The sequence below is a fragment of the Serpula lacrymans genome (genome assembly GCF_000218685.1).
Source record: "Serpula lacrymans var. lacrymans S7.9 unplaced genomic scaffold SERLAscaffold_17, whole genome shotgun sequence".
In the NCBI taxonomy this organism is placed as follows: domain Eukaryota; kingdom Fungi; phylum Basidiomycota; class Agaricomycetes; order Boletales; family Serpulaceae; genus Serpula; species Serpula lacrymans.
In genome coordinates, this window is record NW_006763306.1 from 58,835 (window position 1) to 81,924 (window position 23,090).

At 42.7% G+C, this 23,090-nt stretch overlaps 3 protein-coding genes across 3 annotated transcripts; 1 reads left to right on the top strand and 2 right to left on the bottom strand.

Moving 5' to 3' along the window:
- Positions 1-4,893: 4,893 nt before the first annotated feature.
- On the top strand, positions 4,894-7,152 carry SERLADRAFT_443214 (uncharacterized protein; the record flags this gene model as incomplete). The annotated part of the gene is made up of 2 exons (XM_007323830.1): positions 4,894-5,170; positions 6,539-7,152. The coding sequence occupies 2 exons, from the start codon at positions 4,894-4,896 to the stop codon at positions 7,150-7,152; spliced, it is 891 nt and encodes a 296-aa protein (XP_007323892.1).
- Positions 7,153-14,135: 6,983 nt separating this feature from the next.
- SERLADRAFT_443217 (uncharacterized protein) lies at positions 14,136-14,407 on the bottom strand (the record flags this gene model as incomplete). Its single annotated transcript, XM_007323831.1, has 2 exons — positions 14,136-14,191; positions 14,293-14,407. 2 exons carry the CDS (start codon positions 14,405-14,407, stop codon positions 14,136-14,138), a joined length of 171 nt encoding a protein of 56 aa, XP_007323893.1.
- Positions 14,408-18,617: 4,210 nt separating this feature from the next.
- Positions 18,618-19,031, bottom strand: SERLADRAFT_402477 (uncharacterized protein; the record flags this gene model as incomplete). Its single annotated transcript, XM_007323832.1, has 1 exon — positions 18,618-19,031. One exon carries the CDS (start codon positions 19,026-19,028, stop codon positions 18,864-18,866), a length of 165 nt encoding a protein of 54 aa, XP_007323894.1.
- Positions 19,032-23,090: the final 4,059 nt, after the last annotated feature.

The window sequence follows — 23,090 nt, forward strand, 5'->3', positions numbered from 1 at the left end:
TGTTGCCAAGGTGAATTGATCATTTATACAATGAGAATACCAGGCAGTGTGCTGGGGCCGCATCTAATCCATAGACAAGCGTGAGAAATAGTGAGTACGGCAGTGAAATAGACTTCTTTGGAATAGGGGTTATATCAGCATATCCAAAAGCAGATATGTTTTGGGTGGTAGTGTGGAATCTTACCATAAAAGGACAGTACATATCCCTATTTGGGAGACTCTTCTTTGATGCAGTGATGGGGAGGCTCACAGAGAGGTTACAATAGCATAGAAGTCTGCCTTAAAGGGATAATTTATATCCATATTTGGGACATTCTTCTGGAATGGATTTATGGGGAGGCTCACAATGAGGTCTGAAAGAGGCTCCCACAGAGGCTCTCAAAGAGTGTACAAAGAGGGTAGACATTTGGTGTATTGTAACATTGATCATAGTAATATGGAGATATTCTCCACATATATTTATGTAAATCCTTGAAACAACAATTTGAGGACAAAAAATATATTGGGATTTTAGGGGGACCCTCTTCAGAGAGGGTGGTCTTTCAGATGGGTTATCGCTAACATAAAAACCCCATCTGTAAGACCTAAGAGCCTCTTGAAAGTGCTGCCAAGGGTGCGCCTTTGTGCCACATGGAATAGTAATCAATACTGCCTTTTTGAACTTGTGGTTAATTTTCTGTTTGGTACTTTCTGCATTTTGGCATTTTGGCAATTTTTTGCGTTGCTACTAGCTACACATTGCATTGCGCCCTTGCTTTTGTTGTTTCCCTTACTCCCCTTTATTTGCCTAGCCCCACCATGGGCCCTTTACTGTCCTTTTTATTCTCACCAAACGGCCGTTTCTGGATCCCCATCTTAATCCACTTTTCCATCACCTCTTTGCTTCTCCTACTTGTCTTCCTTTCCCCTCCACCACACCTGATGTCACCGCTTTCTATCCACTTCCATTGCCAATCCATTGACCACCACATGCCACTGTTGATATCAGCAAAGCCCTGGCAGCCGGTCCAAGTTGGGCAACAGGTCCATCTTCATGACATTGATCTTCCATCAAATACTATCAAATCATTGGTCGCTCATCTCGCCTGGTTGGAACATGGGTGAGTAGTTTTTGAGTTGGAAAAGGTCCATCTCCTTGTGTTGCCCATGTACATTGCTGTCCCATTTTCTTGAGTACATTTATCCTTTGTCCATTGTCTTCGCTACAGCTACACTTATCACACGCTGCCTGGGACACATTTGTTCCAGATTGGAACTACTCCTCTCCCTCCCTCGTTTGACCAGGTGGTTCATTACAGCCAGACCATTGGTGAGGCCATGGAACTGTCGGATTTGGACTAGGTGGTGGACCGGTGGCTTCAGTTCCTTTTTTTTCAGCAGAACATTCATTTGTAGTGCAATTATTTTTGAACTTTGAATCATTTTTATGGACACATATTTTTTTAGAATTCCTGACTAACAACAAGGGAACTGTGTTGATACTGATATTATTTTGCCTTGCCCTTTTTTTACTGCATCTTCCCATAACATGACATCATGATTTTCTTGCTCTCTTTCTGCTATTGGACTTTATTTTATGGCTGTACAAACCTGTGACATTACTTACACAGCATTTATTGTCCTATCCCTTTTTTTTTCCTTATTTTGACAATCTTGTCTTGTACTACTTATGCAGGATTTGTCAGCATATATTCCTTCCTTCACATTCTTTCACATTCTTTTTGCACAGCTATACTATGTATAGCCTACCTTTCTTTTACTATATAAACCCCTGTATTCTACCTTGTAAAATAAAAATCCAATCCAGACTTTTTCCACAATCTCATGTTCACTACTCACTGCTACTTTGATACAGTGTGGTCACAATACTTCCCACTGCTACTACTGTCAATTGCTGTTATTGCCACTCTTCACTTCTGAAGCCATTGTTATCCCTTTTATTTAGAGGCCTTCTGAGTGTTACAGTCTGTGCATCAGGGGCCTGCTATCACTGGGAACCTTGTCACATTGTCATTCTCCAACCTACCTTGTGCTGCAATTTGCAAGGTAATACTTGTCTATACTTGTCCCAAAGCCCCTATCATCTATCTTCCAACTATCACTCCTCCTCAAAACCCACATCCATACATCTCTGGGTTTTATTTTGAAGGATTATTATACATACCACCCCACGAACAACCAGACCACTCCACTGTTCTAGGAGGCAAAGCCCATACACGAGTTCTGTGGAGTCTGGGAGGATTGTTTAGTTAGTTTGTTTTTATGTGTGGTTCTCTAACAACAGTTCTTATCATCAACACTATATCTCAGCAACAGCCAGTCACGTGGTTCTATCCAAAAAGGGTATGAAAGCTCCTGGAAAGAAAAAGACTTCAGTTGCGAAATGGAAACCTGGATCCTACAGATCCAGGAATACCTTTGCATGAAATCTCAACAAAGTTCCAGGTCACAGTATAAGAAAAGTACTAATAATAATGGCCCTTCTCTTAGGGATTTTGGACAATCTTTCTGTATGATAATATATTGAAATTTCATTATTCTCAATTGAATTATTTACTCTGCTATACTTTTGTAACAACCAAGAGTTTGTATACTCTGGCGCACAACTCAGACAAAGCCGTAAAGGTAGTGAGGGGAGTGGTTACCCTTAGGATAGGACCGAGTTAGTTGTGGGTAAACAACAGGAGGACTCGCTGAGGAGTCTCCTGGATCTATTGGGTATTTATATTACTACAGGTTATTTGTACATATGTACTATACAGTTGATGGAAGCAGTGGCTGATGATGTCATGGGGCACAGCCCATGTGACCAGCTCCACTGTGTGAGAGTTTTGTAGCTATAAATAAAGAAAAGCAGTGCAGCGCGAGAAAAGGGGAGTTTGAACAAAGGAAAGTGTTGCATGGCACAGTGTGTGAAAACTATAGAAGAAAGTTAAAGAGGAGAATGAAATTTAAAGGTCTGAAAATTGTGTTATCGTAACACTACCCCACTTTTAAGGCTTGACTTCCAGGTGAGACCAAATATCAGAGGTAGTAGTTAAATTTTCGGGCACAGGTTGAAAAATGGAATTAAAAAGGTTCGAATCCATGCCTCTAAACTTCCTTGGAGCTGAGGGATTCTTAGAATAAAATTCACAAACAGCATTGCGAGAATTGTCCAGATGGGCTTCTGGTTCCCATGTTCTGTCTTCGTCTCCATAGCCCTTCCATAGGACTAGGAACTCTAATTTTCCATGCTTCAAGCATGCATCCACCACTCGTTCAACTTTGAACTCTTCTTCACCTTCCTGGGTGACTACAAGCAGTCCAGGCCGGTCCACGCGCTGTCCTGGCAGCGGTCCTTTGTAGGGTTTCACACGGCTAATATTGACCGTGGGTACTACCCTCATTCATTTTGGGAGTTCCAGCTCCACTGTGTTGGGTTTGACTTCCTTAATCCGGTAAGGACCAATCCACTTTTTGGTCAGTTTTCTAGACTGCCGACCTTTCAATTTTAAGTGGTTGGTATCTAACCAAACCAGGTCGCCGACCTTGTAGTCAGGGGCCTTGGAGCGTCTACGCTCTGCCCTGTCTTTCATCTGCTCTGCAGTTTTGAATAGCGCCTTGCACATTTCATCTAATGCAGACTTCATGTCCTTGGCCATGTTCTCAGCAGCCTCGTTCTTGCTTTTGCCAGGTTCTACACCCATTCTAGGAAGGTACAATCTTGTAACCTCGAATGGTGCTTTTTCTGTAGCCGACGACTGTTTGATATTGTATGAGAACTGGGCTATCTTTAGCCACTTGGCCCAATCTGTCTGCCTGTTGTTAATAAATATACGGAGGTATTGCTTCAATTCCTGATTGAGCCTCTCCGTTTGTCCATCAGTCTGCGGATGGAACACCTTTGATAATTTAGGTTTGATGCCCAGCATCCGGCATAACTCTTTTGTAAATTCGCTAGCGAATTGCAGTTCCCTATTGGAGATAACCGTTTCCGGGAATCTGTAAGGAATCAATTTTTCTTATTGCATTCCCATCATGTCGTGGTTATCCAATTTGTTCCCTGTCACTCCTCTCACTCTTGGGCTAGAGATCACGGTCGGCATTCTATTACTCTTATCTTTTTTTACTTTTATTTTCCATTCATACTCACATCCTATCGTATTTACAACGAAGGAGAACTGTTGTAGATCCTCAAGAAGATATCCAGATTACATAGTAATGATCCAATGCTATGTCTGGTAATACTTCGGAGGAATATAGATAAGCGAGGTAGGCTATGGATTAGCGCCTTCTCATGGGCTTACTGATACAACCGATCGTACACCTTTTACCAATACTATTTCTCACATGATTAGTAGATACAATAGATCAGACCACTTTCTTAACTCTTCCCTCTTTTGGTCTGACCATCGCTATTCACTATATAAGGAAGTACATACTCGATGTATTATTCCTTAGTTCAATATTAGTTTGGATTTGCGCTTATACCAATACTCTTCAACCTCAGTACTCTGATTCACTGCCCTCTTCAAGGGACTTGACCAGACATCTGTTCTTGTTATATAGCTTCGTATTCGTTGCCTGATAGAATATTGAACTCACCTTTGAATCCTTTTCCAGAGCAATCCTTTGGAAGACCATTCCGCTATACCTTGAAAAAGACTGTTGTTGCCTTTGCACCGGTCTAAAACCCTCATCGTCACCTTCTTCGTACCTCCATCATCCCTATCCCTCTCCTCACCCTCGCCATTGACCTCTTACTATCCATACCACCACACCTATCACCGTCCAGTCCCCTCAAACTGGACATCTTATCTACCATCACCACTCTTGTCCAATTCCTCGCACTCTTTGCCATCATCCAATATCTTCAGACCAAGCTCGTCAGCGATGTTGTTTACCTTCACCATGTCTACATCCCAACAGCACTCAGAAAAGTGGGTGTCAGAAGCGGACCACAGACACCAGAGAAATTTCCTCGCAGCCCTCAACAAGCTGCTCCCGGTCCTCCCCATCCCTACCAAAGCCCGTACCCCAGATGCAGAAGAAATGGTCCAGCAGATCACTGAGCTTTATCAATACTCCTCTGCTTCGTTTTCTCTAATTGATCCAATTGAGGAAATCATCCTCAAAATAAACGACGCTCTTGCTCTCACCCGGTCTATATTTTACCATTCCGCCATCTGTAGCAGAAATTCTAGGAGCCTCGAGGAGGTACTCCTACTGTTAGGATAATACAATTTTCGGACCCTTATTTTCATTCTCCTCTTTAACCTTTTTCTGTAGTTTTCACACACAGTGCCATGCGGCACTTTCCCTTTTGTTCAAACTCCTCTTTCTTGTGCTACACTGCATTTTTTCTTATTTTAGTTACAAATATCCCACGCAGTGGAGCTGGTCACACGGGCTGCGCCCACAACATCATCAGCCACTGCCTCCATCAACTGTATAGTACATATGTACAAACAAACTGTAGTAGTATAAACACCCAATAGATCCAGGAGACTCCTCAGCGAGTCCTTCTGTTGTATACCCACAACTAACTCGGTCCTACCTAAGGGGTTACCACTCCCTCATCACTACCTTTATAGTTTGTTCCAGTTGTGCAACAGAGTAACTAACTCTTGGTTGTTACACCAACGTCTCAGACAAGGCATGGAGAGAACTTTTAATCTTCATATTCCTGCAGCACGGACAAATTCTGTTGAGCAACTACTTCGAGAGTCTAGTACGCTCGAGTTACAAGAACACTCAGAGGGTTAAGCTTTTGAAAGGAGCAGCCACCGTACAGGAACAAAACCTATATCTCATTTCACAAGACTATATTCCCTCTCTCCTCGAACTTTATCGTATTTGCCCTCTTTCATTTTCGGACATACCCAGCCGCCTCCTCCCCTACGATTTTGAACACACCTTGCTTTGTGGTATTGTTCTAAGGAAGAGGCCCTATGGAGAACCCACCTATGACATCCCTTCTTCATTTTTTACTGAAGACTACTGTAACAACCAAGAGTTAGTTACTCTGGCGCACACAGAAACACACTGTAAGGAAGGTGATGAGGGAGTGGTTACCCCTTAGGCTGCAGAGAGTTTGTTGGTTAACAACAGGAGGACTCGCTGAGGAGTCTCCTTGATCTATTGGGGTATATATACTACTACAGGGTTATTTGTACATGTGTACTATACAGTTGATAGAGACAGTGGCTGATGATGTCATGGGGCCTAGCCCGCATGATCAGCTCCACTGTGTGAGAGAGTTGAGTCCAAAATAAGAAGAAAGGCAATGCGGCGTGAGAAAGAGGAGTTAGAACCAAAAAAGGGGGAAGTGCCTCGTGGCACCATGTGTGAAAGCTAAAGTACAAGGTTAAAGCGAAGAATAAAAGTAAAGGGAAGGTCCAAAAATTGTGTTATCGTAACAACTACTATGACATCTACTCTGCCTCTCCAGTCCATTATCAACCCATCCAGTACTTTTGTATCAGCAACCACCTCAACGATCTTTCTATTGTCCATTATTTGAGATGACTCCGTCATACTCTCTATCTCCCCCAAGTCGAAGATCTTGACGCATTTGGACCACACTTTGGTCTTCAACATAGTACTTCTATCGTCATTGTTACGCCTTCTACCAAAGATCATATTCAACGAGTTGTCACTGGATTAGCTCAATTTGATCAGCTCATCGCAACTGCACAAAGGAAATTCTGTGACGGAGAAGACTACACAACCGAAATTGACAATATCCGATACATTTCAGAATATGTTGAGAAGTATTACTGGGTCTTAAAAATTCTCACACTGTTCGTTGTTAATCAGCAATCAGACTACCCCAAACACTTCATCGTTACTGTTATCCAAAGCAACTTCTGGGCCATTGTCAATCACAGTCCACAAAGTTGTATCTACTCGCAATACTCGTACACCTACCAAGGTCGAAGACGAGAGACACCACTCATCCCGTCAGTTGAGCAACTTTTTGCACCTTGCACGGAGCAAATCGAATTAGAAACGGGAAGTTCGTTGGAAGATATAATTGGAAGCAAATCAGACAAAGGGACAGAGTCGGAAGGTGAAGAGTCTACTGGAGGAATAGAATACTGGAGACCTCAGGAAGCAGAGGGAGGAGATTTTCCCACTAACTTTGTATTTGACCCAGACTTTAATTAAACAGAGACTTGTTATCTAAGACTTGTTATCTAAGACTTGTTATCTAACTCGTTAACACTGGAGCCTTATCGAGAACCTTGTCCTCTTGTTACTCCTGAAACACCTCCTCCACAATCTTGAGGAGCTGCCGCTGAAGCCCTGGAACCTGACGATCTATATCAATCCGCAGGACCGGAAGACTTTCCTCCACCCCTCAGAATCCACTACCCAAAAACCAACCTGACAACTGGTTCGATCAAGAGTCTCTAGACCTTGAACCTGATCTAGCAGCAAAAATGACCAACAAATTGAATCAAGGCAGCAAGGCCGTCCTTGCTTCTCCTCCATTTGAATTCATTGGCAAAAAGGAAACATATGTTGACTGGAAGAATGCATTAGCAAACTACTTTTTTGCTTATCCCAAAAGTTTCCAAACCAATTCCTCCAAAATCCTTTTTGCACTATCTCGAATCTCGTCTGATAAAGCCAATGACGCCTGCCACACTTGGAAGGCAAATTTCAACAACAGAACAACAGTGCTAGGAGACTTATTTGCACCACGGAATTGGGGAACTATCTCGGAGTTTATCAAGGAATTAGATAATGAATTCCTGGACCCCCATCTCAAGTTGAAAGCAGAAATCACTCTTCATAGCTACAAGCAAAGAGAGATGACGGTTGATGCCTACTTTGGAGGACTCAAATCCAAACTTATGGAAGCAGGGTTGCCACCAGATGCACATGAAAGTTATCTGTTCATTCACAGTATCCTTCGCCGCAACCTCTCTCAATTCCTTCGGGATTGTATTTTGCAACAGGAAAACCTACCCACTACATACTCAGAATGGAAGGTAGCAGCCAGGAAGTGGGAGCAGCAAAATGAAGAACTTAATCTGGAAAGGAGGAGAGACAGACCCCCACAACAGAGACTGTCGCCACCTCAGTACCAACAATATTAACCACGTTATCAACAGAATCAAAAATACCCGCCACCACAGCATCAACAAGCAGTACCGTGTACAGAGATGCGAAGACCACAGTATATCCAACAACAATCATATTATACTCCACCACAGAGGCCGCCGCCCCAGGATGCAGTCCATCCAAACACAGCAGGAATGTTTGGAGGATCAGGTGTACCTATGGAGATTGGGAGTTCAAACACGCAGAGACAATGTTGGCCCAACCCGAACATTATTTGTTACGATTGCGGCAAGCAAGGCCACATTTCTAGGAATTGTCCACACAGAAAGGTGGCAATACGTTATATGGAAACGGAGGAAACCAAAGACACTCCCACTACGTCATCATTGAAAGAAATTGAAGCACCTCCGAAGGATTTTCAAAATGGTCAGGAGTAAGCACGGACTCTCTGACCCATAATGTTGTATCTAACTCTTGTACACTACCAACGACTGCAATGAATCGGGTTGATCAACATCTACGTGCGGTAACCAAAAACTACGCAAAGCCACATTCACCGGAATGGCTGGCCAGACGAATCAAAGACCAGAAACCAGAAAGAGCAAGGGCTCCACTACAAAATTGGGCGCATAAAGACCATTACAAGCATATCACCCTGCAAGCAATACAGATGCTAAAGAGTCATGATGAAGAGAATATTGTAGAACACATCCATGCTTATACCTCACCGCACAGACCCATGCCAAAATGCAGCCTCCATGTCATTTCTCAAGTGACTACCACAGACGACAGACAAATGTTCACTGTACCTACTCTTATCAACTCCGGCTGCACCAACTCAGTTATTGACCAAAGCCTGATTGACAAGTATACCCTCAACACCACACCGCTCCCCATCCCTCTTGACGCCGCAGGAGCCGATGGTCGATCCCAGAAAGTAACATGCTATGTCACCATCCACATTAATGTGAAAGGGAAAGAACATTTAATAGATGTCATTGTGGCTTCACTACTTTCGCCACGCATACTACTGGGACACAACTGGTTAATACTTACCAATCCTTCAATTGATTGGTGGGCCAACAAGATTACGTTCCCTACCGATGATTTGGAGTATCATTCTGAAGAAGGGGATAAAATCTTAGCCGTCAATCTTGAAACTCGAATCATGGAGATAACACAGTTAGAATTGAACACCTTTGCCACTAAAAGTCAACAGATAGCTGAGTCCTCCGAAAAGGCAAAGTCAAAACTCACCTTCTGAGACGTTGTCCCCCCAGTCTACCATGAATTTGAACCCGTCTTTACCAAAGAATCATTTGACAAACTTCCCCCAAAACGCCCTTGGGACCACGCCATTGAATTAGTACCCGAGGCTAACGGTCTTGACTGCAAAATGTACCCTCTTAGCCGAGATGAACAACACCATTTAGACAAATTCCTCAACGAGAATCTGAAGAGTGGACAAATCCAAGTATCCAAGTCACCCTACACATCCCCATTCTTCTTTATCCAAAAAAAAGATGGTTCGCTATGCCCTGTCCAAGACTATCACAAGCTGAACAAGCTTACCATAAAGAATCGCTACACCCTCCCCCTCATATCAGAACTCATTGATAAACTCAAAGGTGCCAACTACTTCACAAAGCTAGATGTACAATGGGGATACAACAATGTCCAAATCCAAGAAGGAGACGAACATAAGGCCGCTTTCAGGACCAATTGCGGCCTGTTTGAACCCCTTGTCATGTTCTTTGGACTTACCAACTCACCGGCAACCTTCCAGACAATGATGGACCACCTCCTGAGAGAACTGATCACGGTGTCATGCACCAAAGTTGATTGGTAGCATGGACAGGTGTCAAGAAAGAAGCGAATATTCAAAAAGACTCGCCTTTGCGCCACACAGGCACAGTGCCACGTGAAATAGTAATTAATATTGCCTTTGTCGAACTTGTGGCTGATCAGTACCACCTCTATTAGGCAATCCAGTCGCGTTCACCTTTGCTTTTCCATTCGGTACTTTTGGCATTTTGGCATTTTGGCAAATTTTCGCATCGCCACTGGCTACACATTGCGCCCTCGCTTTCGTCGCCCTCGCTTACTTTTTTTTCTTTACTCAGTCCCACCATGGGACCCTTACTCTCTTTTTTATTCTCACCCAATGGTAGTTTCTGCATCCCTATTCTGGTTCACCTCCTTGTCACCTCCACCCTCCTCCTCCTCATCTTCTTTGCTCCCCCACCATATCTGATGTCACCACTTTCTATCCGTTTCCATTGCCAATCCGTTGACCACCATGTGCCGCTGCTGATATCAGCAAAGCCCTGGCCGCCGGTCCAAATTGGGCAAAAGGTCCATCTTCATGACATTGATCTTCCATCATATACCATCAACACATTGGTTGCTTGTCTTGCCTGGTTGGAGCGTGGGTGGGTAGTTTTTGAGCTGGAGAAGGTTCATCCCCTTGCGTCAACCATGTTCATTGCTGTCCCATTCACTTGGGTACACTTATCTTTTGTCCATCATCTTTGCTACAGCTACACCTACCACACGCTACCTGGGACTCACTTGTTCCAAATTGGAACTACTCCCCTCCCTCCCTTGTTTGACCAGGTGGTCCAGTACAACCAGTCTATTGGTAAGGCCATGGAACTGTCGGATTTGGACTAGGTGGTGGACCGGTGGCTCCAGTTTCTTTTTTTTCAGCAGAACATTCATTTACAGTGCAATTAATTTTGATTTTTGAATCATTTTTATGGACACATATTTTTTTAGAATGCCTGACTGACTATAAAGGAACTGTGTTGATACTGATATTTTTTTGGCTTTGCCCTTTTTTACTGCATCTTCCCATGACATGACATCATGATTTTCTTGCTCTCTTTCTGCTATTGGACTTTATTTTAATGGCTGTACAAACCTGTGACATTACTTACACAGCATTCATTGTTCTATCTCTTTCTTTTCCTTATTTTGATGATCTTATCCTGTACTACCTACGCAGGATTCATCAGCATACAGTCTTTTCTTCATGTTTTTTTTCATTCTTTTTGCACAGCTATACTGTGCATAGCCTCCCTTTCTTTTACTATATAAACCCCTGTATTTTACCTTGTAAAAACAACAAGAACTCCAATCCAGACTTCTTCTCTAATCTCAAGTTCACTACTCTCTGCTACTTGTGATCCAGTGTGGTCACAACAATTCCCACTGCTACCACTGTTAACTGCTGTCATTGTCACTCGTCACTTTTGAAAGTCATTGTCATCCCTTTCAATTAGAGTCCTTCTGAGCACTACAGTTTGTGCGTCAGGAGCCTGCTATCACTGGGAACCTCATCATCTTGTTGTTCTCAAACCTACCTTGTGCTAAGATTAGCAAGGTAGTGCTCATCCTATATTCATCTCAAAAAGCCCCTATCTTCTATAGTTCAACTATCCCTCCTCCTCAAAACCCACACCCATACATCTCTGGTTTTACTTTGAAGGATCGTTATACATACCACCCCACGAACAACCAGAGCACCCACTGTTCTAGGAGGCAAAGCCCATAAACAAATTCCATGGAATCTGGGAGGATTGTGTGTTAGTTTGTTTTGTGTGTGGTTTTCTAACAGCAGTTCTCATCTTCGACAGCGTCTTCTCATGGGCTTACTGATACAGCCAATTGTACATCTCTTACCAATACTCTTTCTCACACAATTAGTAAATACAATAGATCAGACCACTTTTGCTTTTTTTTTCTTATTGGTTAGTTGGCTGGTCAGACCACTTTCTTAACTCTTCCCTCTTTCGGTCTGACCATCACTATTTACTATATAAGGAAGTACATACTCAATGTATTATTCCTTACTTCAATATTAGTTTGGATTTGCACCTATACTGATACTCTTCAACTTCAGTACTCTGATTCACTGCCCTCTTCAAGGGACTTGACCAGACATCTGTTCTTGTTATATAGCTTCGTATTTATTGCCTGACACTTACACGGACTTGAGCCTGCTAAGTGCTGCAGGTCCTTACCAAAACCTCAAGGGCCTTTATGATGGAAAGGTAAAGGGCCTTGCTGGATGTCCCACTGAGCATGCATTCTACCAGTGGATCTTGACTGGCTGGAAGTACATGCAAATTGCTGCTGGTGGAACAATCTACTCTCTTGTCCTCATTGTTGGCTTCAACATGCATTGGACATTGAGTAGGGTGGGCTCTAGAGAGCCATGGGAGGTTGCAAAGGTGCTGAGGGACCCTGGAACAGGTGGTGAGCCGCTCTGTCCTCCTCCTCACCCCTCTCCCACCCCCAACAAGCAGCTACTCACTTTTTATAAGGTGTTGGTGCTCTTGTCCATGCCCAAATCATCCCCACCATTGTGCGCCTATGCCAGTCCCTCCCACTTACCTTCCCGGGTCTTTTCCTCAAGAAAATCTTTGATTGTACGTCTCTCAAAGATGCGGACAGGCTGTTCAATTCTGTTGAACTAAAGTAAGTCTTCAATTTCACTTACAGTATATTCCTGCTAATATCAATCTACATTGTAGTATGTTTTGCTTACCCAAATGCTCACATTGTGTTACGATAACACAATTTCCGGACATCTCCTGTCCTTTTTATTCTCCGCTTTAACTTTATACTTTAAGTGCCACGCGGCATTTCCCTTTCTCGCGCCGCGTTGCCTTTCTTTTACTTTTAGACTTAACTCTCTCACGCAGTAGAGCTGGCCATACGGGCTAGACCCTATGACATCATCAGCCACTGCCTTCATCAACTGTATAGTACACATGTACAAACAACCTGTAGTAGTATATATACCCCAATAGATCCAGGAGACTCCTCAGCGAGTCCTCCTGTTGTATACCAACAAACTCTCTGCAGCTTAAGGGGTAACCACTCCCTCAACATCTTCCTTATAGTGTGTTCTTGTGTGCGCCAGAGTAACTAACTCTGGGTTGTTACACATTGTGCATGGAAAAACTGCTCTCTTTTTGGGCCACCCAGATACTTTCAATGATGGACGATGCAATGGATGACACGATGGACACAATCCCAACCTCTTGCAGCATCAAGACAAAGTTTCAGCGCCTTGCAGAACGCATCATTGCATTTCCAGCCAGCCATGCCCAAAGTAGTCATATTAGATGCTCTTAACCCTATTTGGTACTCCCAAAGGATATCCAGATACAATATGAATATTTTTTAAGACTATCAGGATACTTGCAGTACAAATATTAGTTTTGTTGGGTCTTCTGAATACCATGTGGGTATGGGTACTCTGAAAGGACATCCTATAGGAGTATCAGTGGGACAAAAGTAATACCCAAAGTAGTTACATTGGATGCTCTAGAGACTATGTGGTACTCCCAAAGGATATCTAGGTAAAACCTAACTATTTTGTATGACTATTGGGACACCAACAGTATGAATAGTAGTCTCATTGGATCTTCTGAATATATTGTAGGTAAGAGTAAAGAATATCCAGGTACAGCAGCGACATCCTATAGGAGCATCAGGGGATACCCAGTGGTCTCATTGGATATTCCAGACAGTGTACAGGTACTTCTAAAGGATACCTATGTAAGATTGGGAAACAGGATAGTCTTATTGGATGTTGTGAACACCATACAGGTACTCCAAAAAAACATCCAGGGCACAATTGAGAAATTTTAGAAGACCATTGGGACACTAATTGTACCAATATTAGTTTCTTTGGATATTCTGAACACTATCTGGTACTTTCAAAGAACATCCAGGTACAAATAAGAATATTTTAGGAAACTATTAAGACACCAGCAGTACAAATAATAGTCTCATTGAGTATTGTGGACACCATACAGGTACTCCCAAAGAACATCCAGGGTATAGTAATTTAATAACATCTTAGGATAGTCCTACCTTGTAACAATATAAATCTCAAAATTTAAATCAATACTAGGACCCCTGACACCACTTTGGAGTCCCAGGATTCTCAAATTGTTCTTGGATGACCTTAACTCAAGGGAGTCCTGTATGGATTACCTGCCTATGGGATAATCCCAGGATAAAGGCCTCTTATTAGGCATATCATTGAACAGTAACTGATCAACCTAAGAAGCCATGGAAATAGGTTGACTGAAGTGGGAGAGGAAGCCCAAGGACAAGCCTGGGATTCACAAAAGATTGTATCACTGTTTGGGATGTGCAGTACTAACAGTTTCCGTTCCTTAGCCTCCATCAATTGTTGGCACCAATAATATCACACACGTCCTGCCCATATAGATATGAGGTTTTCAGCAACAGCTGTGCTTTGATGAGCATCTTGTATTTTGGCCTTGAGGTAATCAGTAGTCTTCTGGAGTTCTTTGACACTAGGGGCCATGTCACATTGACCTATATTGTTGTCAGTGTCTCACACTTATGCATGATGGTGATAAACTACTTAACTGGTTCAAGACTGTGGGGTTGTTTGTCGAAGGGGGATCTCAAGAGCAGACCTGGATTGTCTGCCAGAAGTATCTAGTGTATCTTGTGCAATATTGGAGTTGGGCAATGAGGGTATAGTAGGCAAAAGAGCAGCTAGGTGAACTTGAATACTGGAGTTGTCTAAAGAAAGAGAGAGGCTTGATATGCCAGTGTTCACATCACTAGGTGATATTGCTGCAGCCAGTGGAGTCTGATCACCAGAGTCATCCAAAGGAGGCGACACATCTGTTGTACTATTAATGTCCTCTATACCTCGCCCTGTTGATTAATTGCCTTTGAGACAAATGAGTCAACTCAAATGCCTTTAACTCAAATTTGATAGATTCACAACAGACCTGATGTAACTTGATGAGCATCAGAGGTCTGATCTGGACCTTCAGTATTTGGCTTGCAGAAACAAGAGCTCCTACACAAGTGAGAAAATATCTATTATTTTGCTGCTAAAAACTAAGGCTCACTGGTACTATTTGGTTCTGTGTGTTGTTGCTACAATTTGGACCTTCTGATGCTTTACAACAGAATGTTGTCCCTTGGAATTTGAGATGGTGAATCTGTTCAAGGAAGTGCAATGTTTAACCATTTTGCAAAAATCATTGACAGTGGGGAAGATGAAATACTTACACTGACCAAGTGGCAAAGGGGACAAGGTGGCAAAAATCTGAGATGTGGCATACCTGGATTACTAAGGATCAGCAAATGCGGCAGATTGGCAAATTCATTATGAGTGAGCCCAATCAATCATTACACTGTGGTTATCAATATCTTACTCCTGGGCCGTTCAAGTTTCAAGCCAAGTTTAAATTGTGCTGCAAACACCAAAGGTCAATCCATCAATATTGATCAGATTGTTCAGTGAGTTCTATTCCTATTACTGTCTTCTACCACAATAGATCTGATCTGCCCAAATCTATAGTCTGCTATTAAACTGACAGCCACTCACTATGCCCTGTAATGCCAGGGAAATCAATGTGGCTGTCATATCCGTACCAGAAGACAGAACTCCGGCATCTCCGAGTCCAAAACCCCCAAACCATTGGTATACTCGGGATTATGTTCCTTGTGGTCTGCCGGTCGGCATAACTCTATGCTCCATTTCCACATGGTACTCCGGTTGTCCACTCCAATACTCCTGCACCAAACTTCTAGTCCGCCATACATTCTCCTTGCACGTTCTAGTATTCCTCATGGAATCCGTAGTTAGACCTTATGATACACTCCTCATGTAACAACCAAGAGTTAGTTACTCTGGCGCACACAGGTACACACTATAAAGGTAGTGATGAGGGAGTGGTTACCCCTCAAGCTGCAGAGAGTTTGTTGGTATACAACAGGAGGACTCGCTGAGGAGTCTCCTTGATCTATTGGGGTTTATATACTGTTACAGGTTTGTTTGTACGTATGTACTATATAGTTGATAAAGCAGTGGCTGATGATGTCAGAGGGTGCAGCCCGTGTGACCAGCTCCACTGTGTGAGAGACTTGTAGCTAAAATAAGAAGAAAGCAGCGCAACATGAGAAAGAGGAGTTTGAAAATTAAAGGGAAGGTCCAAAAATTATGTTATTGTAACACCTCACACATACATGTTCCTCTTGCTAGATAATTGTCCGCATGGAACTCCGTACCTACATTACTCCTTACTCCTTACAATCTCCTGCTTCCCCGACAGTATATAAGTTGTGACTTCTATACCCCGTTCCTGCAGTTCAAATATCAACTAGATTTCCTTGCCTTCTTACCAATCCTTTTCTAAGTCCTCGGAGAAGGATCTTTACTCTGCTCCTTTTCATCCTCTACTTCTCCTCCGTCCACTTCCAACGAGCTAGGGACCAAGGTCCGTGGAAGGGCCTAGCGCACAAGCTAAGCCGACTCCCCATCTTGCCCCCATATTCCGTTACTTCACCCCTGTACTCCGCAGCTCCGTTACTCTGAAGAGGCCACAGTTCTGACAGTGACCTTCATTGCAGGCATTGCAACTACGTCTGTAAGTGCTCTAGTCTCACTTCTGGTGTTATTTATACTAACAAATATCCAGATCTTTCATTTGCATGCATACCAACATAGAGCCAGCCCAGAGGCACGGACTTCTCAGGTAAGTAATGTTTCCCGCTAGCCTCTCAAATTGCTGAGACTCTCTCATAGGAAAATGCCTCAGTGCGTTACAAGGCTTTTATGCTTTGCGACAAACTAAATGCCCCATTTTTAGCAGAGGCTATTACAATTGCCTGTCTTGTTTGGCAAGAGAAGGTATGTAGAAGCCACCCGGGGAACCTCCAATGGTGTAAGCGGGTTCTAACAAAATAACATCAATGTGATGGGGCACCATCACCACCACCACTATCACAATGAGTCAAAAGTCAAAAGCAATTTGACTTTCAACTCATCCAAATCTTCCTTGTCCTTTGACTTGTAGTTTTACATCTGATCTGTGTAGTATTTATTTACAGTAGTGATGCTAGTTAAAAGTATTGGGTTAGAGTTCTACACCATAACTTCCTACATTATAACTCTAGGACAGTGAGGACATGAAAAGTATCACTATTCATTCTAGTATTTGTACTGTGTAATGCTCTACAATATAATAGAATACAGCTATTAATACTAAAATACCATCAGCATACATACAATAGAAATGTAACCACAGGTGAGATAACCCTAAATATTGTCCAAACTACTTGAGTCTGAACAGACTACTGATGCACCATTGCAGGAGCACATGCACGGTTATCGACCAACCACATATATTATCATGGTATACTCTCCCGCTTATTTTTAGTCATTGAAGTCTGCTAAACAACGTGTGTTTCAGTTCTGTATCACCTCAAACCAAGGGGACATTATTATGATTTATTATATGTATTCATGTCAAGCATGGGTACCTGTGTGGTATCCTGGGATAGGAATGTACCATGAAATAGTAACGCAGCATATATTATGTATTCTAATTGCCTTATAACAAGAAACCAAAATTCCAAACAAATATCTCCTTCTGCGGGGCTTTATGTTGTGATGCACAGAACCATGGTAGCCACCTAATCCTGCATAGCCTGTGCTGGAAACAGAAAATGAAGGGCCTTCAACTGGACCAAATATTTGATCTGCTGATCGAGCAGTAGCTGTTGAGTCAATAGAAGCGGGGGTAATGGCTTGAGAAGGTGCTGAATTGATGCTCACAGTAGTCAAGATAGATGAATAGTAAGGGAGTACAACAGTCTGTGTGGGAACGCCCCCAGCAGCTGGGGCTGCAGGAATGGCTGCAGGAAGATCATTAACTATGTTTCTATAACAAAAAGGTTTTAGCCAGTTGCCTCCGTAGACAATATATATAGGTACTCACTGAAGTTGGCCGGTTAAAGTCAGATACAACATATGGCACCTTGTATTAAAGTTTGTGTTGGTGCTGGCTTCTGCACGCAAAGACTCCAAGGAAACCAAGAAAACCGGCCACAGATACTCTCTCTACCTGAGCCTGGGAAATGCAGATCAAACACTGGTGACAAGCTGATCTAGAGAATGACAGACCTACAAAAATCCATCAATATTTGTGTCCATACATGACAATCCATAGACTCAACAGTGTCACCCCATATGCATACACCACTAGTGGTGTCATGTTGGCATATCCTGTTTATGATACACTCACATCCTATCATTTTATCCTTTTATTTCTTCATTTCCATACACCATTCTTTCATCTCTACATGACAATCCATAGACTCAACAGTGTCACCCCATATGCATACACCACTAGTGGTGTCATGTTGGCATATCCTGTTTATGATACACTCACATCCTATCATTTTATCCTTTTATTTCTTCATTTCCATACACCATTCTTTCATCTCTACTTGACCGCTTTTCCACTACATTACATAAGCTCAAAACTTTCCCACACTTATTCCAAAAACTCGTAGCACTCTGCCTTACACAAACCTCAGTCTCTTGATTATAAGACTGAGGTATGTCTGGTTATTTTACAGTTTACTTTATATCATCATACTCACTTTACACTATTAGAAATACTCTCTTTCAGGTATATTATCCTTCAATATTAGTCTCTTGATTATAAGACTGAGAAATACTCTTTTTTAGTCTTCTCATAGCCTAACATGTCATGCACCAAAGTTGATTGGTAGCATGGACAGGTGTCAATAACGAAGCGAATATTCAAAAAGACTCGCCTTTGCGCCACACAGGCACAGTGCCACGTGGAATAGTAATTAATATTGCCTTTTTGGAACTTGTGGCTGATCAGCACCACCTCTATTAGGCAATCCAGTCATGCTCACCTTTGCTTTTCCATTCGGTACTTTCGGCATTTCAGCATTTCGGCAAATTTTTGCGTCGCCACTGGCTACACATTGCATTGTGCCCTCGTTTTTGTCATTTCCCTTACTCCCCTTCCTTTGCCTAGCCCCACCATGGGCCCCTTCCTCTCCTTTTTATTCTCACCTGACGGTCGTTTCTGGATCCCCATTCTAATCCACCTTTTTGTCACCTCCACCCTCCTCCTCCTCATCTTATTTGCACCCCCAGCATTTCTGATATCACCACTTCCTATCCGCTTCCGTCGCCGATCTGTCAACTACCACGTGCCACTGCTGATCTCAGCAAAGCCCCGGCGGCCAGTCCAAATTGGGCAACAGGTCCATCTTTATGACATCAATCTGCCATCATATACTATCAAAACATCGGTCGCTCGTCTTGCCTGGTTGGAGTGTGGGTGGGTAGTTTTTGAGCTGGAGAAGGTTCATCCCCTTGCGTCGACCATGTTCATTGCTGTCCCATTCACTTGGGTACACTTATCTTTTGTCCATCGTCTTTGCTACAGCTACACCTACCACACGCTGCCTGGGACTCACTTGTTCCAAATTGGAACTACTTCTCTCCCTTCCTCGTTTGGTCAGGTGGTCCAACACAACCAGTCCATTGGTAAGGCCATGGAACTGTCGGATTTGGACTAGGTGGTGGACCAGTGGCTCCAGTTTCTTTTTTTCAGCAGAACATTCATTTACAGTGCGATTAATTTTGATTTTTGCATCATTTTTATGGACACATATTTTTTTAGAATGCCTGACTGACAATAAAGGAACTGTGTTGATACTGATATTGTTTTTCTTTATCCTTTTTTACTGCATCTTCCCATGACATCATGATTTTCCTGCTCTCTTTTTGCTATTGGACTTTATTTTATGGCTGTACAAACCTGTGACATTACTTACACAGCATTTATTGTTCTATCTCTTTCTTTTCCTTTTTTGACAATCTTATCATGTACTACCTATGCAGGATTTGTCAGTGTACATCCCTTCCTTCATGTTCTTTCTCATTCTTTTTGCAGGGCTATACTGTGCATGGCCTACTTTTCTTTCACTATATATACCCCTGTATTTTACCTTGTAAAAAAAAACAAGAACTCAATTCCAGACTTCTTCTCTAATTTCAAGTTTACTACTCTGCTGCTTGTGATCCAGTGTGGTCACAACACTTCCCACTGCTACTACTGTTAACTGCTGTCATTGTCACTCATCACTTCCAAAGTCATTATTATCCCTTTCGATTAGAGTCCTTTTGAGCACTACAGTTTGTGCGTCAGGAGCCTGCTATCACTGGGAACCTCATCATCTTGTTGTTCTCAAACCTACCTTGTGCTAAGATTAGCAAGGTAGTGCTCATCCTATATTCATCTCAAAAAGCCCCTATCTTCTATAGTTCAACTATCCCTCCTTCTCAAAACCCACACCCATACATCTCTGGGTTTTACTTTGAAGGATCATTATACATACCACCCCACGAACAACCAGAGCACCCACTGTTCTAGGAGGCAAAGCCCATAAACAAGTTCCATGGAATCTGGGAGGATTGTGTGTTAGTTTGTTTTGTGTGTGGTTTTCTAACAGCAGTTCTCATCATCGACAGCGGGATGGTACCAAGCTCCCACCACTTGGGCAAGTTCAAAAGCTACTCAAAAGACAAAACAAGGAGGATCTGAATGACCTCTTCAAAGGCCGGATTGTTGTAACACCTATAATATTTCCCTGTGTGTTGTTAACAATGACCTATATATTAATACCAGTACATCTGAATAATACTCACGAACTGATCATAAGTATTGGTGAAAGCAGTGCCATTGACGCCAGACCAGAGAAAGTGAACAATTTTGCGCGTTTCAGGATCGGTCAAAAGCGCACTGTTCCTGTACCTCACAGAATAGGTGGGTGTAGTGCAGATGCAGGTGAATTCCCCAATGCCCTCCTTTGCCCTCTGCTCCTAGAAGGCGACATACCATTGACAATGGCGGCCACATGCCTCCAATCTTCTGAGCAAAGGTTTTGAAGCCTATCCCTTGTGATCTAGAGCATGTGGGTGCCCTCACAATTCATAGAATGGGGTTTGTAGAGGACTGCATAATAAGACAATTAGCCTGACACTGCATGGACTGTTAAAGAACTCACCAAGCCCTCAAGCATGAGGGTTATCTTGCTGAACACGAGCTACAGCCTTCACAAGTTGGTCATTGACTTTGGTACTGGTCAGATTAAGCGGGAAATTCAAGAGTGCCTCCGCACAAAGGGAGGTCAGCATTTATTTCAGGACATCATAGTTGTCCCCGTCCTTGTGAGGCTGAGTTTTGTACCAGTCCAAGGTGCAATTACGGGGGTCAGTTGCAGGGTTTACTTCCAGGGGTCAGTTGTTGACAAATCCTTGAAACAACTGCGTAAGAGAGAGGAGGCAGTGGTGATACCAATATTGGTAGCCTGGATATCAGAGGCTTGGATAATACTTTGCTGACCAATAGATTGGGCTGTGTTGAAAAATCCCACTAAGCCATTGCTGATGTGCCAAATGCATATCGCCAGTTATTGCATTAAATAGAGACAGCTGATAGTTGCTGGAGGTCTTGCAAAGAGCAGAAGCCTGACTGTTACCATGGGCAAATAATGAGCTGGGTGATGATCCCTGCATCTAAAGTGAGACAATGAATATGAACATCAGTAATTATGCACATGGTCTTCAAAACATTTTGGAAAAGGATGCTTGCAAAAACATGAGATTTGCCATACTCATTCAACAAACTGGATGTCAACCCCTGCACCTAGAATGGGACAAAGAATATCATATCAGAAATTATATGTTTAAACTGCAAAAGAAAAACCAAATAGATGTTTCAACTCACAAATATTGGGGGTTCAATTTGAACGGAACCCCATAACAGTGCTTCAGCTCATATAGAATTTTTGATATCTTCAGGCCTGATGCAAGCACTAGCCAATGCAGCCAAAATTTCATCATCAGGTGTGAAAAGGTTGTTGAGAGGATTGCTAGTATTGTTGATATTGTCAAATGGTAAGGCCATAGCAACTACGAGAAGGAAAGGGAAATCTGCTACAAAGTTGATGTGAGCATGGAATTTTTGAGAGATTATATATACCATAGAGTACCCAATAGCAGCAACACACTTGTCCCAGTCTTCCATTCTAGTACAACAGCCGGACTTTGGGATAAGAATTATATAAAACCATCAACCCTGAAAGATGACAGTCAATGGGTGACTCACCATGAAGCTAATCTGCTGAAGTTCAGCAGACGTAGCGTGAAGGTAGCAATACTTTGTAGATACCATAGCATTCAATTTAAATCCTCAGTGTGTTGCACTGCTCAAAGTAGCAAGTTGTGGTGCACATTGCGAAGTGCAACAAGACATAGCCAAGCTGAAAGTTGGTAGAAATGCTGTTCTATTACAGTGGGCCCAGGTAAAATAGGTCTGATTAGCAACTTTTCTATTCACAAGTCGCACCAAATCGGAAATATGGCCATGAGCTAATAAGGTCATAAGTTCAGCAGATATATTGTTGAAACCCAAGTGGAGATGGTCGCTATTTCCGTTGAAGTTGATCACGAGTCAACTAGCGCACAAAAAATGAGATTGATTGAAATATGAACTGAGGGCCCCAAGCTTGAAAAAAAGGTGTATGCAGATATAAATACCATATTTATGTGTGCACACACCAGATGACGGCCTGAGAGCTGGCCAATATATGCAGAGTGACATATAGTTGTGCAATAGAGCTCTGTCAGAACCGTGACCTGTGGAGTGTTCAGAGTTACAGAGTATGGAGATGGGGTAGGGGGTAATGGAGTATGAGATGGGGAATTGGCTTAGCCTGTGCGCTAGGCCCTTCCATGTGACAAAACCGGATAAACCCGGTCTCTGCCGAAGCAGCCATTATTCTCCATGGAGCATAGCCACCACTCCATGGAGTAACCATTGTTCTCCTAGGAGCACAATTGTACTCCTAGGAGTCATTATACTGTAGCGAGTAGCACCTCCGACTATAAGTAGTAGGGGGTTTAGTATAGGAATACCTCAGTCGTTTCTATAGCCTCTCAGGCAGCAGCTGAGTTATGTTACATTACATTTATGAGAGATTACCTTAAACTAACATCTATTGTAGTTTCACTTAGGTAAATAATAAAGTCGTTTCTATAGCCTCTCAGGCAGCGGCTGAGTTTCACTTAGTTTTATTAGGTTATGAGCCCTGGTGCGCAAAAGCTAAGCAGGAAATAATTCTTATTTGAA